Source organism: Anser brachyrhynchus, assembly GCF_964034855.1.
Source record: "Anser brachyrhynchus genome assembly, chromosome: 1".
NCBI lineage: Eukaryota > Metazoa > Chordata > Aves > Anseriformes > Anatidae > Anser > Anser brachyrhynchus.
In genome coordinates this window covers 75347452-75361921 of record NC_137694.1, presented here as the reverse complement: position 1 = coordinate 75361921, position 14470 = coordinate 75347452, and the positions used below count along the sequence as shown (strand labels likewise).

The window sequence follows — 14470 nt, the reverse complement described above, 5'->3', positions numbered from 1 at the left end:
GGAAGATGATGGAAGAACATCCAACTCACAAGAAGGATTATAGTACATAGTGCAAGAAAAAGTGGTCTGCGTAAATATTATAAATATATATATACACACACACAAGCACTTCTCTATGTTTGAAAACTGAATCGTGAAAGTCTGCAGACACCCACACTTCAGGCAGAGTGCGGCATCTGTGCCACTGCTCTGCTTCTCATGTTGTTTACCTTCACCAACAGAGAGGTGAAATCATAGTATAAATAGAGAGCAAAGTCCACTGCCGGGCATTACCCGGTAAAGTCTCCTGTTTGACATGACAATAAAGCGTGGAGCAATAGGGGTTTTCTGGTTCTTTAAAGCTCTCCAAAGCAAACCTTGCTCTCTAGTGATGGCTGATCCCGATTGAATCACTCACCGTGCTGTTATCAACAGCACAGAAGGAAAACACTCAAAGTCCCGTGACCTCACTAAACCTTTTGAGCAAGAGGTCAGGCTTCAGCGGGCATCCCTCCAACCCGTTAGCCCCTGCCTGGGTTCGCTGCGGAGCGGGCGGGGATGCCGCGTACACCGGATGCCTCTGCCTAGCGGTGCCCCTCGGGGGACAGCCCGCTACCCCCCCCGTCCAACAGCCAGCCCCGCCACATTTCCCAATTCACGAAGGGGCCCTTGGGCACCGGACCGCGCCACTCGGGCGCCTCCGCCGGTGCGAGCAGCCCTCTCAGCCCTCCACTGCACGGCGGGGCCCCCAGCGCCCCGTGCCGGCGGCGGGCCGGGGCGGGGCGGCGGGCGGACAATGGGGGCAGGCCGCGGGCCGGGGCCGGGCCCCACTTCCCCGACGCCTGCGTGTGGCCGCGGGGCGGCGGCGGCGGCTTCTTAGTGCCGGGGGAAGCCGAGCCGAGGTGAGCGGTGGCGGCGGGGGGAGATCGGAGAGGGAGGCGAGGGGCCGGCCGGGAAGGCCGACCTGTGAGGCGATGCTGCGGTAGCGGCGCGCCCGGTTCCCGGCGCCTGCCTCCCCTGCGGAGACGCGGAGACGGGTGCGCGTCGTTTCGCTCCTAGCGGAGCAGGAAGCGAACCCTCGCAACAAGCCCGAAACGGACGGCTCGAGGTAAGCGGTTCGGAGCTGCCCCGGTCCTGGCCCCGGGCGGGAGGACCGCGGGCAGCAAGAGCCCACGAGCACGGAGCGAAGACAGCGAGCCTGAGCCAGCGCCGGTGGGTGCCAAGGGCCCGGTCCCCGGGCGGGGCCGGTCCCGAAGGCGGGGGATCTGCTGCAGCGACCCCCGGGCAGCAGGATGCCCCTTTCGCCCTCGGGTTTGTGTGTTTGGTGGGATTAATAAAACGCCTGGTAATTGTAACGTGTGGAAACCACCAGAATATTGTAGGTGGAGTGGGATTTTAAGTCAGAGCAACTTTGTTACCGCCAGCGCTTCACCAGTATGGGAAGCTTAAGTAAAACTGAGAACGACATGGTGTTTTAATTCTTTATACTGATGTGTGGGACAACAACAAAAAAAGGCAGCATAAACAGTGACTTAAATTTTACTTCTTAGACTTTCAATTACCTTGTACTTCCACATCAACCCTTCCCTTCACCTTTCTGATCTGACAGCAGTAAGCAGGATCTCAGAGACACCTGTAGGAGGAGACCGCCAAAAGTCACGGAAGATGCAATCCTTTCTTACCACGAGTCCAGTAGTGTGCCCTGTTGCACAGGACAGGATGCAGGTGTGAGGTGGCAATGCATGACACCGTACGTGCCATGCTGCGCAGTGCTAAGGGGGACCAGGTGAGGGAAAACAGCAGCCCACACTACCCCAATGCTGCTAGGTTTTTTAAGAATATGAAATATCATGTTTAAATTAACAATATTATTTGAGAAACTGAAGCTAAACATCTGCCTAAGTATTTTTACAGATTATGGCCTTGGTGATGAGCATCCTGTAAATCTGAATTTAATATCAAGGCATGAATTCCGCAATCTGCTTGCTGAGGATGCCACCAGGCTTGCTGCAGATACTCCACTGTTCGCATGGATGGCAGAACAAGGCCTTTCAAGTACTTTTTTTTTTTTTTTTTCAATATGAGCAATGTGTGAAATTTTTTGACTACCAGTAACAACTTTTCTACCTGCATCACTTTTGTAGTTTTCAAAAATAAAAAACTACAAAGTTTTGAAGTTTTTAAATGTGAGCAAAGAAATATTTTCCATAGCTTAACAGCCCATACATATATGACAGAACTATTTACATTTTCACACTTACCTTTTACAAATTGGCCATGTAAATCAAGTAGCAATTTTAAACAAAATCTTTTTATGTTATAAAACAGTCTTGACCTTTTTCTGAGACTGAGAAGTGCAAAGGGCAGAAGATGTTTTGAAAAGGATATGTAAATGTTAGATTAAGTCAGAAAGCTTCTGCTCTAAAACTTAACTCTTTGTGAACAAGTAGGATGAAGAAGACATCCCTGAGATGCTGGCCGCTGCCATGAAACTAAAATCTGAGTGTGGCAGATTTTTTTTAAGAAATGATTAATTTCAGTTTAGTATTAATATCTTTCTCTTCAATGTCCTCAGTTCTTCCCATAAGACTTTTATTTTTTTTTAATAAAAGCAGAACTTACTCATTTCCTTCAGAATTTAGAAGCTGTTGAAGTACACCGGTGAGCACTGAAGGACTCAATAGATACTTTAAGGAAAATGACACTTTGTAGGTTTATCAAATCATAGCTTTTACTGTGGACGTAACTGTATTATCTAATTTCTAAGGCAGAAACCTTTTGTTGCTTTCTGCGGTTGCATAATAAATGTCCCAGTAGGGACTGGTGCTCTCAGAGTGCTCTAAATGACAATATGCAAGTTCTGATGATGCATAAAAATCTGACAAAAGGCAATGAAAGACTTGAGACAGACATTCTTGAAGTCTTGACTCAGAATTTCACTCATGATACCTTTAACAGTCTCAGCAGACTGAAATAGAAAAATACCTGTGCAAGCTTTATATTTCAAAAGGCTTCCTCCATTTAAAGTCTATTATATCCTTTTATTTCACTCCTGAGGTTACAAGATTTGCTTAAGGAATACATTTTCTTTTGTTTCTAAATATAATCAAACACTTTCTTATCCTGTTTTGAGGTGAGAGAGCCTGTGTTAAACTCCCAGTGAAGGCATGTTCTGATAACAAGAACGTAGATGAAATAAAATGTAGAAGTACAGTGTGTATTTCTTATATTTGCAGAAGTATGGCTTTAATAGCTGTTTGAGGCAATATTAAGACATGTTTATGTGTAAACAGTATCCAAGGTCATTGGCATTAAGCTGGTTGAGAACACAGTACAAGACAAAGAGTGAATTTATCTCTGCTCCTTGGTCTGACACCGATTTAAGAGCAACCTAACCCAGAAAAAAATGAATAACAATTACTTAACCTTTCCTCTTTCCTTAAAAGAAGCTGAAGATGCCGATGGGTGCCTCGCAGTGCTTGGCCACGAATGGCTGTGGTTGAGGAGGAAAGCCTGCTGAAGCCTGGGTATCCCAATGAGGGGAGAGAGAGGCAGTGGTGGTGCTGGTGTCTGTGGGTCCTGCTGTGCCTACATACGGTCAGTGGCTGATGGCTTCTGGCTAGCAAGGGAAGAAAAGTCAACAGCTGAGGCCAGCAGCTCCTTCAGCCACTGCTGCTGCTTCTGGCAGAGGTCATAGGAAACATAAAAGAGAACAAACCAGAAAACCACTCTGGGCTTTAAAGCATATATTCCTCCTCGCTATTTCCCCCTAAGTGGCTGATATTTCAGTTTCTTGGTAATGTTAACTAGTTCTTCAACTTCAGTCATCTTATCAAAGACTTGTCCTTGTAAAATGGAATAGAGATTTGTGTTTGCAACAGTCTGGATGATGTCATGTTTTTAAAGAGTTGGCTATGGATTGAAAGGCATATATGCAAACAACCAAGCCTCTATTTGTTCTTCATTTAAATTTAGTTTGCATAGGCAGCTGGTAGAATCTGAAACAGTTTGAGATATGCTTTGATACCTCAGGGATAAGGGACAAGAGTCTTATCTGGCAATCTTTCTTTATGTAGGTAGGTTTGGGAATTTTGAGTTTGAATACTGGAATTAGATCATCGACAGCAATTTTCTAATTTCACAACCATCTTTAAAATATACTAAATCACATACTTTAGTTCTAATTAGTTTTATCAGTCGTCTGCATAAAGCATGCATAAGATGTAAACAGCACATATTATAGATATGTGATAAAATACATTAATATGTAAATTATCATTGATGAATTCAGTGCATTATACTGAGAGGTTATTGTGTCTACCTTCTTAAAAATTATTGCCACAGCAAATCTAATCAAACTTAATACAAGAAAATCTCAGGACCTTTATAGTTTTCCCCAACTCACCTGCCAGTATACACAGTTTAGCAATGTTTTCGTTTTTGAAGAAGATTTTCTGTTCCCTTTTGCTAGGTTAAAAAAGAGACACAACTGGAAAAAAAATGACTAGGCAAAGTAAAGATAGAGTCAAGCATCTTTGGTAGAAAGAGGATTTTAATTATTTAATCATAACTGTGTTCATAAAAAGTCATAATTTCCATCATATACATAAGCATAGGCATTTAGAGAGCTTTTTAAATTTGGACCTATTCACCAAAACAGTAAGTATGCATTTAACTTTAAATACATTATTCATTCTGCTGAAGGCATTTCACCATTTTAAAACTACGCTTTTAGTTTGCTCAGTCAAAGCCTTACAAAAAAGAACGAGCTTTTTGATCTGCTAGCTAGGTTGGAGATACTTGCTGGTGCTAGTATGGGATCCTGCTATGCCTCTCAGACACGTTGTGAGGATTAGGTTATGGTCACTTGCTATCTAAGTTATTAACACAAACTTGGAACCTCTTGGTTTCTGTAAACCAAATTCAGTTTGCCCATTCTTTGTGTGTAAGCGAGAAAAAGAAGGAAAGAATGAGACAGATGGTGGAAGATCGATACATCCCGCTTTGGAGGATCAGAATTGGCTGTAACACATGATATACACTCTTCTTGCCCAGCTCTGTATGGATCTAGACTTGAGAAACAAACTGGGTCCACATTAATGCAGCTTTCACATGTACGCCTATGTATACCTGTGCATCTAGATTTAAAAAAGATGACAAAAATTAGCAAATGGCCTCAGTTTGGCCCCTAGCTGCCAGAAAGGCCATCACTAAGCTTTGCTTTGCAATTAAATGAGCCACATCTCACACACCTTCAGGGGAATAGCCCTCTGATGAGTGCCTTTGCCCCAGCGCTGCCAGTTCTACCCAGTGCACAACAAATACCCTCTTCCTTAGCTCTCCCTGACTTGAATGTGGAGACAAATCGGTGGGTGAAAACAGCAGGGCAGGCTGCAGCTGAATCCTTGGCAGCAGGACTCAGCAGCTACAGCAGTTTCTTTTTTAGCCTGTGGGAGGAAGGTATTATCATAACAGGTGTGAGGAAGCATATGTTGTGCTTTGGGCTTTTGTCGTGGTATTGTATGGTTTGTTTACATTTCTGATTTCTGTAGTGCACTGACTTATTATAGGTCTCTTTCAGAACTCAATTTTCATCTCCTACAGATGTAGACATTTCCATTGTGTGGCCCTGCAAATGTGAAACTAGCATCTATTCTAGAAATGGAAAAAAATAGAAAATACCTTTTTTTAGAGATTTTTTCACAGTGCACGGTTGTGAAGTCTAAGAATAGTTGGTATAAACATGCAATAATAGACAGTTGAGTTTTTATGCTGTTTTTAAATACATTTGGTTTGGAGGTCCCAAACCAGGAGCTGCCCCAGATAATGCAGATCATGCTGCAATAGTGCTTATGTTGCATCAGCCTTGCCCAAAAAATAGGGAGGGATGCAGCTGGTAACCCACTGGTCTAGTTGTTCCCCTGGGAAATGGAAGGGCCAGCTCAGGTACTAGCACCAGGGAATATGTTTTGTGTTTTTTTTCAAGTGTGACAGCTTCACTGTGTTGTACATACAGAGCCTTGGCACCTCATTCAGAGCTACAAAGTCCTCCAGGTGACTGGGTTTCTGGAAATCGGATATGGTGCTGGAAAAGTTGGAAGTCCCTATGGACATAACCCTTTTCCTGATCTTTGCTTGGACTGAGGAGAGGGGCATACAACAACACGTAAAGGAAGTGTTTAAAACAAGATAATAGTAAACTATAATCTGTATGATATATGCTAATATCTACTGAACATAAAGTAATCCTTAGAATTTTCTCCCCAGTCACATTAAGTGTCACTAAGCAGCGTCTTTGCTTTTGTAGAACTGAGTTGGTACTTGGTACTAACTAACTTTTCATTTAGTTAGTATGAAGTTTCTGCTAGTTCATGGAAGTGCATTTACTTATGCAGTAATATATATACCGTAATTGATGATAAGTGCTTTATGGAAAATGTAATAATGTCTTCTAAATATTGAAAGAAGATCAGGAGTTTCTCAGTGCACAAAGGCCCCAATCTTGTCCCAGACATAAATCTTGAAGAAAGAGTTTATGGGATTGCATTAAGATGGCAAACAAATCCACTATGAGCAGCTTTACCGCAGACACCTTTTACTTGGTTTAGCTCCATCTCTCAGAATACTTTACATAGGTTTTATTCTGCAGCATGCGCTTAAAAGGACAAAAGAATCCAGTCTGGGGGAAATCGCATTCATTGTTTTCCAAGATCGGTAGCAAAAAGAATCAGCTCAGTAATGATGTAGCTGGGGAGTAGAGAGATAAAGCAGCAGGCCAAAGCCATGCCAGATAAAACCAATGCACATCCAGAGGACTGTCATCACAGTCAATCATCAGGCACTGTAAAGGCAGAACAGAGCCTCCCTCCGCAATGCTGCAGAAGCAAACATCCCTGGGGCAGGAGGAGCGCTGGCTGCCTGAGGGTGTGTGTGTAGTTTTAAATAGCCCTGGTGCACAGCTCTGATGTCATTGGGCTTGATAAGTCAAATAAAAACATTTGCAAAAGCTACAGAAACATTAGCTCTGCTCTGAGATCTGCTGTGGGTTAACTCAGTCTCTTTGGTGCTTTAAGGAAAGACTTATCAAGGTATTGGAAATACTAGAGATGCACAACTTGGGCTGAAACCCTGGGAGTTTTGTCATTTATTTTGCTAGAACAGGCCCATGTCTTTTGATGTGCCTATGTGCTAGATTCTGGCTAGTGGTTTTGAATCACTTTCTGGTCAGCTGGAGCAATGCAATGGTAGGAGGTCATTGCCAACAGCTTAGGAAAGCATCTCATACTAAGTGAAACTACTGGGAAGCTATACTTAGCTATGCTAGCTATGTTTATCTAGATTTTCCAATTTCTAGGCTGTTTTGACCCATTGTGAGGAGGCTACACGTTTGAATCGCTGTACATCTGTTGGTTCACTGAAACTTTCCTTTGACGCTCTCAAAATAGTTCTTACCTCCGCAACGCTCGCGTTCTGACTGCAGACCCAAAAGGGGCGAACGCGTACTCTGAACCACATCCATCTAAAATGAGAAGACCTTGCGCTACCAGACGCCGAGGGACTGACTCTGGTCTTGTTGCAGAGTATGATGTCCCAGACACGGAGAAGCTCCAGGCACTTTGTTCTTTCCAGCTACCCTGATGGAGAGCCAGAAGATGAAATATATGGCAACCTCCTGGCAGCGCCAGATACTGCAGAGCAAATGGAGTTTAATATCAGGTATCATGCTGCAAGAATGCTCCTTCTGTCCTCCGCGCCTGGGTACAACCCCCACTCTGACCTTCATGAAGACTCCTGGCTAAGCCATGGAATCATGGATGCTATTGAAAGTGTAGTAGATGCAAGTATAGATAACCTGTAGTGCTTAGCACCAATTGTATGAGATAATGCTGCATTAAATGTCTACAACTTTTTATGCTGTCTAGGGACACAGATGTGGCTCTTCATTAGAAGCCCACCTGTTATAACAAGCAGCTGAAGAGGCCATTTTTATACAATTCTCCAGGCACCTCTCACAACAACCAATAGTGCAGTGCTTTTTCTTTTCTTTTCTTTTTTTTTTAATCCCGTGCATACATTTTTTCCAGTTCAGCAGTCAGGGGCTGTCTTTCCCATCTGTGAAAATTCCTTTCTGTTGTTGTTGTTGTTGTTTGACTGACCAAACCAACCCTGAGGTTTTTTAAGTCAATCGCTAGAATAAGGCTTTTGAGTCCACTTACTGTGCAGCAGATCCCATAAACAGATCTCAGCAGAAATACAAGTTAAAATAAAAACATATAGTCATAATTATTTTTATACAAAAAAAAGCATGCACATCTAAAAGAAACTAAATTTCATTGGAGATTTTCATCAGTATAGTGTAAACAGTTCGGGGACCCACCAAAATTCCTTAGCTTTTGTGTTTGACAGCGGTCATAGCTCAGGGACTTGTGTGCCCCAGGATCTTGAACAGCCATTGTGCTTTGGCCAGTTCTACTCTAGCATCACCCATTAGCTGGAGAACTGGACTGCATCGTGGAGATCACTGGATTAATTTTGTTGGACAAAAAAAAATGATCAGATATGTAATGTGAGACATTTTGAGTCATCTGAAGTGAAGGCTTTCAATATTTCAACTTTGTGGAAAAAAATTCTAGGACCGGAATACTGTTGTATTATATGAAGGAATTAGGTACCATGGCTTTTCAAAAGTGTCAAATAGGCAGGTTTTTATGAAAACATCACAGCACTTAAGCCTATAAATATGGACTTAAGGTGCCTGATCAATAAACCTATAAATAATAAAAAAGCCCTAACATTTAGCTTTTACATGCCAAGCTTAGTCCATCCATTAGGGAAATAATTGTACCTGACAGTTGCAGAGTGCTTTTTAAAGAAGCAAGGTTGCAGTATTTTCCTCTAATGTGGATATCCTGAATGCCTTCCAGCTCAGCTGTCCAGGTTGGCCATCAGCTGGCACTAATTGGGGACGAATTTAACAGAGCATACAGCAGGAAGATTGAAGAAAGGCTGCTTCACCTGGCACATGGGTGAGTTACCTTACTGACACCATCTGTTTTTGGCTACTTTTAAAAATCATGTTAGATAGAAAAATAATAACATTTCTGCACCCAAAGTAAAAAATAAAAATTATATATTTATATATATATATGTGTGTATCACTACTACTGTTGCTTCATACAGAACCCAAGAAAGAAACCAGATACTGGATCTTATTTTACGGGGAAGATTTTTATAATGAAAATTGTTTCCACAGACTATAACCATTTACAGTCAAAAGACTTAAACAGTTTCTAGGTATTTAAAATTCCACAACAGCACTGTAGTTTTTCTAGGTTAGACCATGTCTTTAAGCACAACTGAATGAGGAGAGGTCTGCAGCCTAGCAAGTGCGATGCTTTAGGGATTAACATGTTACTGCATGTTAAACAACCCATCGAGGCACACTCAATAAAACGTGGCTCAACTTGTTTGCACTGCCTTTTATCTGCTGAGAGCTGACAGGGCTGTCACCTATAGTTAAAGACCACAGATTAACTGCAGAAATGCAGTAATTAGCATAGTAATGTCCTAGTCTGAAAGGAGAGTCGACTACTGCAGATTTCAAGAGAATACGAGCCGATTACACCTATGTTCCTGAACGCAGTATATAGCCACACTCGGGCAGCCTCAGTCAGCTCAGATTCAGGCTGCACAGGGCCTCTGGGTCAGCCAGGCACACCTGCACTGGACCCTGATTCCTCAGGGACCAACAGCTCTTACTGGGGTTTGCTGCTCTTAGCTGGAAATAAGAGCAAAGGCACATGGCTGACAGTCAGGAGATCTGCTGCATGCTTCCTCATGTCAAGGTAGTAACCAGTTAATTCTAAAATCACATCTGTTTAGCTTTTAAAGCCCGACTGAGTTACCAGATTTTCCTCCTAAATATTTAAAGAAATGCACATGCATTGATTACTCTGTAGACTTTAAAGAAGGAACATATTGGAGTTGAGTGAGGCTTTGTTTTACAGTTTTCTACACTTGGCATTTAGTTTGCCAATTTTTAGAATAAAATTTCTATCCCCATGTTTTGTTTTCTGTTTTTGTCTGTTGTGGTTTCTTGTTTAATCATCAGGGTTGCTATCAGTGTTTTCCAGACATGGAATATTATTAAAAGTGTTACAAGAAGATTTGGAAATATTTCGAACAATAACTGGACAAAGAGGATCGCTGGTTATGGAAGCTGGGTATGAGCTCTCCCTCTTCTCCACCTTTCTGTTACAGCAACACCTCACTCCCATCTAAGTGTCACCAAGTAAAGCCTGATAGGTGACTCTAGGTTCAGGTTTTTTCCTTAGTTTGTTGGTACCCCCTCACCAAAACCAAAACGTCTTGTTCATAGACTGAGTGCGCCGAGTGTCTCCGAACACTCACGTGCTAAGCTGCCACTGAAATCACTGGGGCTCTATGCAAACAGGAGTCTCCCCACCATAAAAAAACTGTGAGGCTATATTCTAGATGAGATAGGGTGGGTAGGCTGTTATAATCAGTGTTGTACCTTACATTTTGGAGGAGAGACGAGGACTCTGTGGAGTTTGGAAAGGACAGACACAGGAGTGGATGGGTAAGACTCACCTCTGCGGCTTGTTCCTGCAGAGGCGCAGGGCGATGTTCTCAGTTTGGCACTAACCTTGCCTGCAGGCAGTCATCCTCACTTTTCTGCACCAGCTTTTCGCTTCTTGTCATTTCTAATGGCCTCCCCTTTCTTCCCGCAGATTTGTCGGCTTCCTTTCAGGTGCCTCTGCCAGAAGCTGGTGCCCGCAGCCTTGCTTGTTGTTGCATTTTGGTGGGCCATAAGTTATGGACTGCAGAATTAACACAGAGAATTACAATAGGAGGTCATTGCTGGACTCTGACCAATATAATTAACACCCAGGTGGTGGCAGCTGGTTTGTTTTTCAAATTTACACTGATAAAAATCTCTTTTATATTTAAAACCTAGGCTAGTGCTGGGTCACTGCTGTTTCATACTCTTTTTTAAAAGAAAATGTTTAAAATAATGAGGTTGTTGCTGGATAACTGCCTGACTTGCTAGTTTTGAAGTGTGAGGCCAGGTGATCAGAAAGTCTGTTTCTGTCCTTTTTTGTTTGTTTTAATGCAATACAAAACGTCTATTTCATATAAAGGAGTTTCTTGAAAATATTCTGTCAGTGGGGAAGACAGAAGGCATGCTGGTCATCCTTTAAATGTTAACACTGTAAAAGCAATAGCAAAGATTAAAACCATGATACTTTTCTAAAATTAAATTGTTGCTTTAAATGTTTTGCAGTGTTATCTACTTTGTTTCCTAGGACTGTGCTATTACACATTAATAATTTCATCTTGTACAGATTATCTAATACTAAAGGGCAGGCCTCGCTTTACCTTTACTTAGTAAAATAAGCATATGGAACTAGTTTATTGGAAAAAAGAGTTGTTCAGATGAGCTAGCAATCATGTTGGTTGGACTGGCACTCAAGGGCCACCCAATCCAATCCATTACTTCTGCAGAACTTATCAAAAATTGACTACAGATTTTTACATTCTTCTGCCTCTTTATGAAGTAAAATTCTGAGTTGCCCAGAAAAAACAGAATTTGAGAAACTTTTTTTTTTTGATGACTCAGCTTTTTGGAAGTCATGTGGTTACGGGGAAATAACTGAGTAGAGGAAGCTTGTAAAATGGCGGTGGGATAGGTGTCACCTCCACCCTCTCTGGGCAGCAGCCAGGACACGCTGCCTTCTTGCCTCTCAAGAGCATGCCCCAGCCATGCCGAATGATCCTGCCTACCTGTGTGTGTGCATCCTCCCTGAGTGCTGCTGCTTAAGCTGCTTTTCACTGCACAGGACCACAGACAGAAAATGAAAGTGCATCTCTGTGGTTTGGGTATTCCCCTCATAAGAGGGGATACCTGCTTCCTTTCTCATCAAGTGAATACCACTGCTAGGGCACTTTTGAAACAGGAAAATACAGTATTTAATGGTGCAGTAATTTAAGCACTCGCCTGAGAGGCTGGAGTTTCAAATTCGAGACCCAGCTTTTAATTTGAGACAATGAATTTACAGCACTCTTCTTCCTGTAGGTAAATGCCCAATTCAGAGGGTTGAGGGATGTGTTTCCTCTCCTTTGTGGATGGTACCAAATCCAATTAAGCGCCTAGCCTTCCACCTCAAACCACTCTTCTGGAGAAAAAAAAAAAGAAGAGAAGGGGAGAGAGAGAGAGAAAAGAAGGTTGAAGTAGAATATTTTGTCCAAACATTTTATGTTAAAAGATTTTGAAATATCTTCAACTTACTAGAAATGCAGAGGAAAAAAAAAGTAACTAGAGGATGATGGCTGCAGTATACCCTTCAACATGCAAGCAGCAGCACGTAAACTGGAGTCTCTCCAAAAATACGTCACCTTTCTTTCACAATGCTCTGGACTCAACCTGCCATTCAGGAGCAGGCACGTAAGGTACTTTGCTAGAAAAGCATGTGTGGTACATTTGGAACCATGGTGTTACCCAGGCCAGAAGCTGGCAAACGGAATTGCCCATATAACCAAAAAAAGAGACCAAAACATCACCAGTGAGTTGGTTGTTCTGTTTAACTCCATACTAGTGACATGATAGAATATATTTTTAAGTCATTTAGTAAGGTGTAAAAACTCCCATCAAAAAAGTCTAATAAACCAACTATGTGAGTGTAACAAACGTATCCATTGCAAATAATTTGATTCTTCCTGGCTGAATCATTTTAACAATACAAAATAATTTCATGTATGTCTAGATAAATAATCTTTACGCCCAGGAGAGCAGCTATATATAGGAGACTGCCACACTGCCTATTCCACATGAAAGCTGTAGGGGAGAGGGCTGTAGTTTTTCACTCTCAAGGACTGCAATAAATAACACTTTGAATCCTAGGGAAAGTTCAGCATCTGGCATGTATGGAATAAAACACAGTACCGGGGAGCATGAACTGTAACTACATCAACACCACACATGAAACACAACACAAACAGAACCTGCAGCAGGCATCAACACCAGCTGGGACACTGCAGTGAGCAGTAATGGCCAGGTTCCTGCTCACATGTAACTAGGACTCTTTGCTCAATGCCACGGCTCTGCACTGTGACTCAGGAGACCTGAATTATATATATATATGTGTATATATATTAATGCACACTTCCTCATGTGACAGAGTTTACAGCACTTGATTTTTTTTTCCACATCCTGTTTCTTCTTGTTCCTAGGTGCAGGAACTGCACTGACTTTTCACATCATAAAACTTTCAGTTTCCTAAAGCAGAAGGCATAGATGAGCACACACATAAAAGAAATGCAGGTAACAGTAATAAGACCTTGGATCCTTAATTGCCCTGCATGCCATTCTCCACCTAGCCGCAGACAAGTTTTACCACATGTGAGACACCCTCCCGTTCCTTTATAGCCATGCACAGCACGATGTTGTGTCACCAGGCGCTACATTAAAGCGAGCCCTGAATGCTCTTGACATCAAGGCATAAAGCTGTCTGCCATACTTCTCAGCTTATATAAACTAACATCAACACAAGGGTATGATGCTGCTGTTTGTGCAGATGCCAGGTGCACAGGGGTAAAGCAAAGAACTGCAAGTGGTAGTGATGGCTGCTTCTCACCCAAATTAAACAGGGCCAACAAGAGTGGCATGCTCTTAGGGTCCTGTTGTCACTTCAGTATTCTGCATCTGTTGAAGGTGCAAAGGTTATCTAACAGTCTGTGCTGCATTTGCAAACTGAGATTTCTATTATGTTTTTTCCCAAAGAGATTTTATTCCATGCAAAGCATACAGTAAAGTGAAATAATATAGTAATATATTAATTATATATATATATGTATACACACACATATACACACACTCACACAAATATGTACGGTAAGAACAGTATAAATAGAAGACAAGTCTTCAAAATTACCCCCAAAATGTTAAATAATTAAAAATCGGTAAACCATAAAGCACTATACTAAAAACAAAATTAGTGTCACCAGCATGCCATTCTCAGTTCTAACTACTATACAAGCTGGTTTCAAAGTCGCTAACATTACTTTTGGTTTTACAAGATGTAGTCAGAAACTTCCAACACAGCTCATAATTCAATGTCTAAGAATGTTAATGTCATTTAGTTGGAATATTCTAACCACCTGGTGATAAATTTGTTATGCTTCACTTACTAATTAGCACATTCCTGTTAACGTAAGAGACTTCATCAAAATCTTTTTTTTTTTTTTTAACAGTCAGCCCAACATTTAACTGGTAGCCTGTAGTAGTCATATATGATTTAAGTAATGTATACTTTACTTTTTCTGTATATCTGCTAAAAGCTATTAAAATACCAAAAGCATGAAGAAAAGGGTAAAGTTCAGCTGAGGCTTCTGCTCAGCCATGCATGCACAATCTAGCCTCTACTTGCTTGTCTGTACCCGATCCCCTAACAAACACTGTTCTCTGATTTTA

General features: G+C 42.0%; 1 protein-coding gene across 5 annotated transcripts; it reads left to right on the top strand.

The window, feature by feature from the left end:
• The first annotated feature begins 447 nt into the window (after nt 1–447).
• LOC308188080 (uncharacterized protein) lies at nt 448–11991 on the top strand. 5 transcript variants are annotated; one of them, XM_080576718.1, is made up of 5 exons: nt 448–881; nt 7559–7695; nt 8904–9005; nt 10091–10202; nt 10731–11991. In XM_080576718.1, exons 2-5 carry the CDS (start codon nt 7562–7564, stop codon nt 10830–10832), a joined length of 450 nt encoding a protein of 149 aa, XP_080432844.1. In that variant the 5' UTR covers nt 448–881; nt 7559–7561; the 3' UTR covers nt 10833–11991. The 5 variants fall into 5 exon arrangements, with proteins under 5 accessions (XP_080432844.1, XP_080432842.1, XP_080432841.1 ...); XM_080576716.1 differs by having other exon boundaries at nt 774–881; nt 7334–7695; nt 10731–11990; XM_080576715.1 differs by having other exon boundaries at nt 797–1087.
• The last annotated feature ends 2479 nt before the right edge of the window (nt 11992–14470 follow it).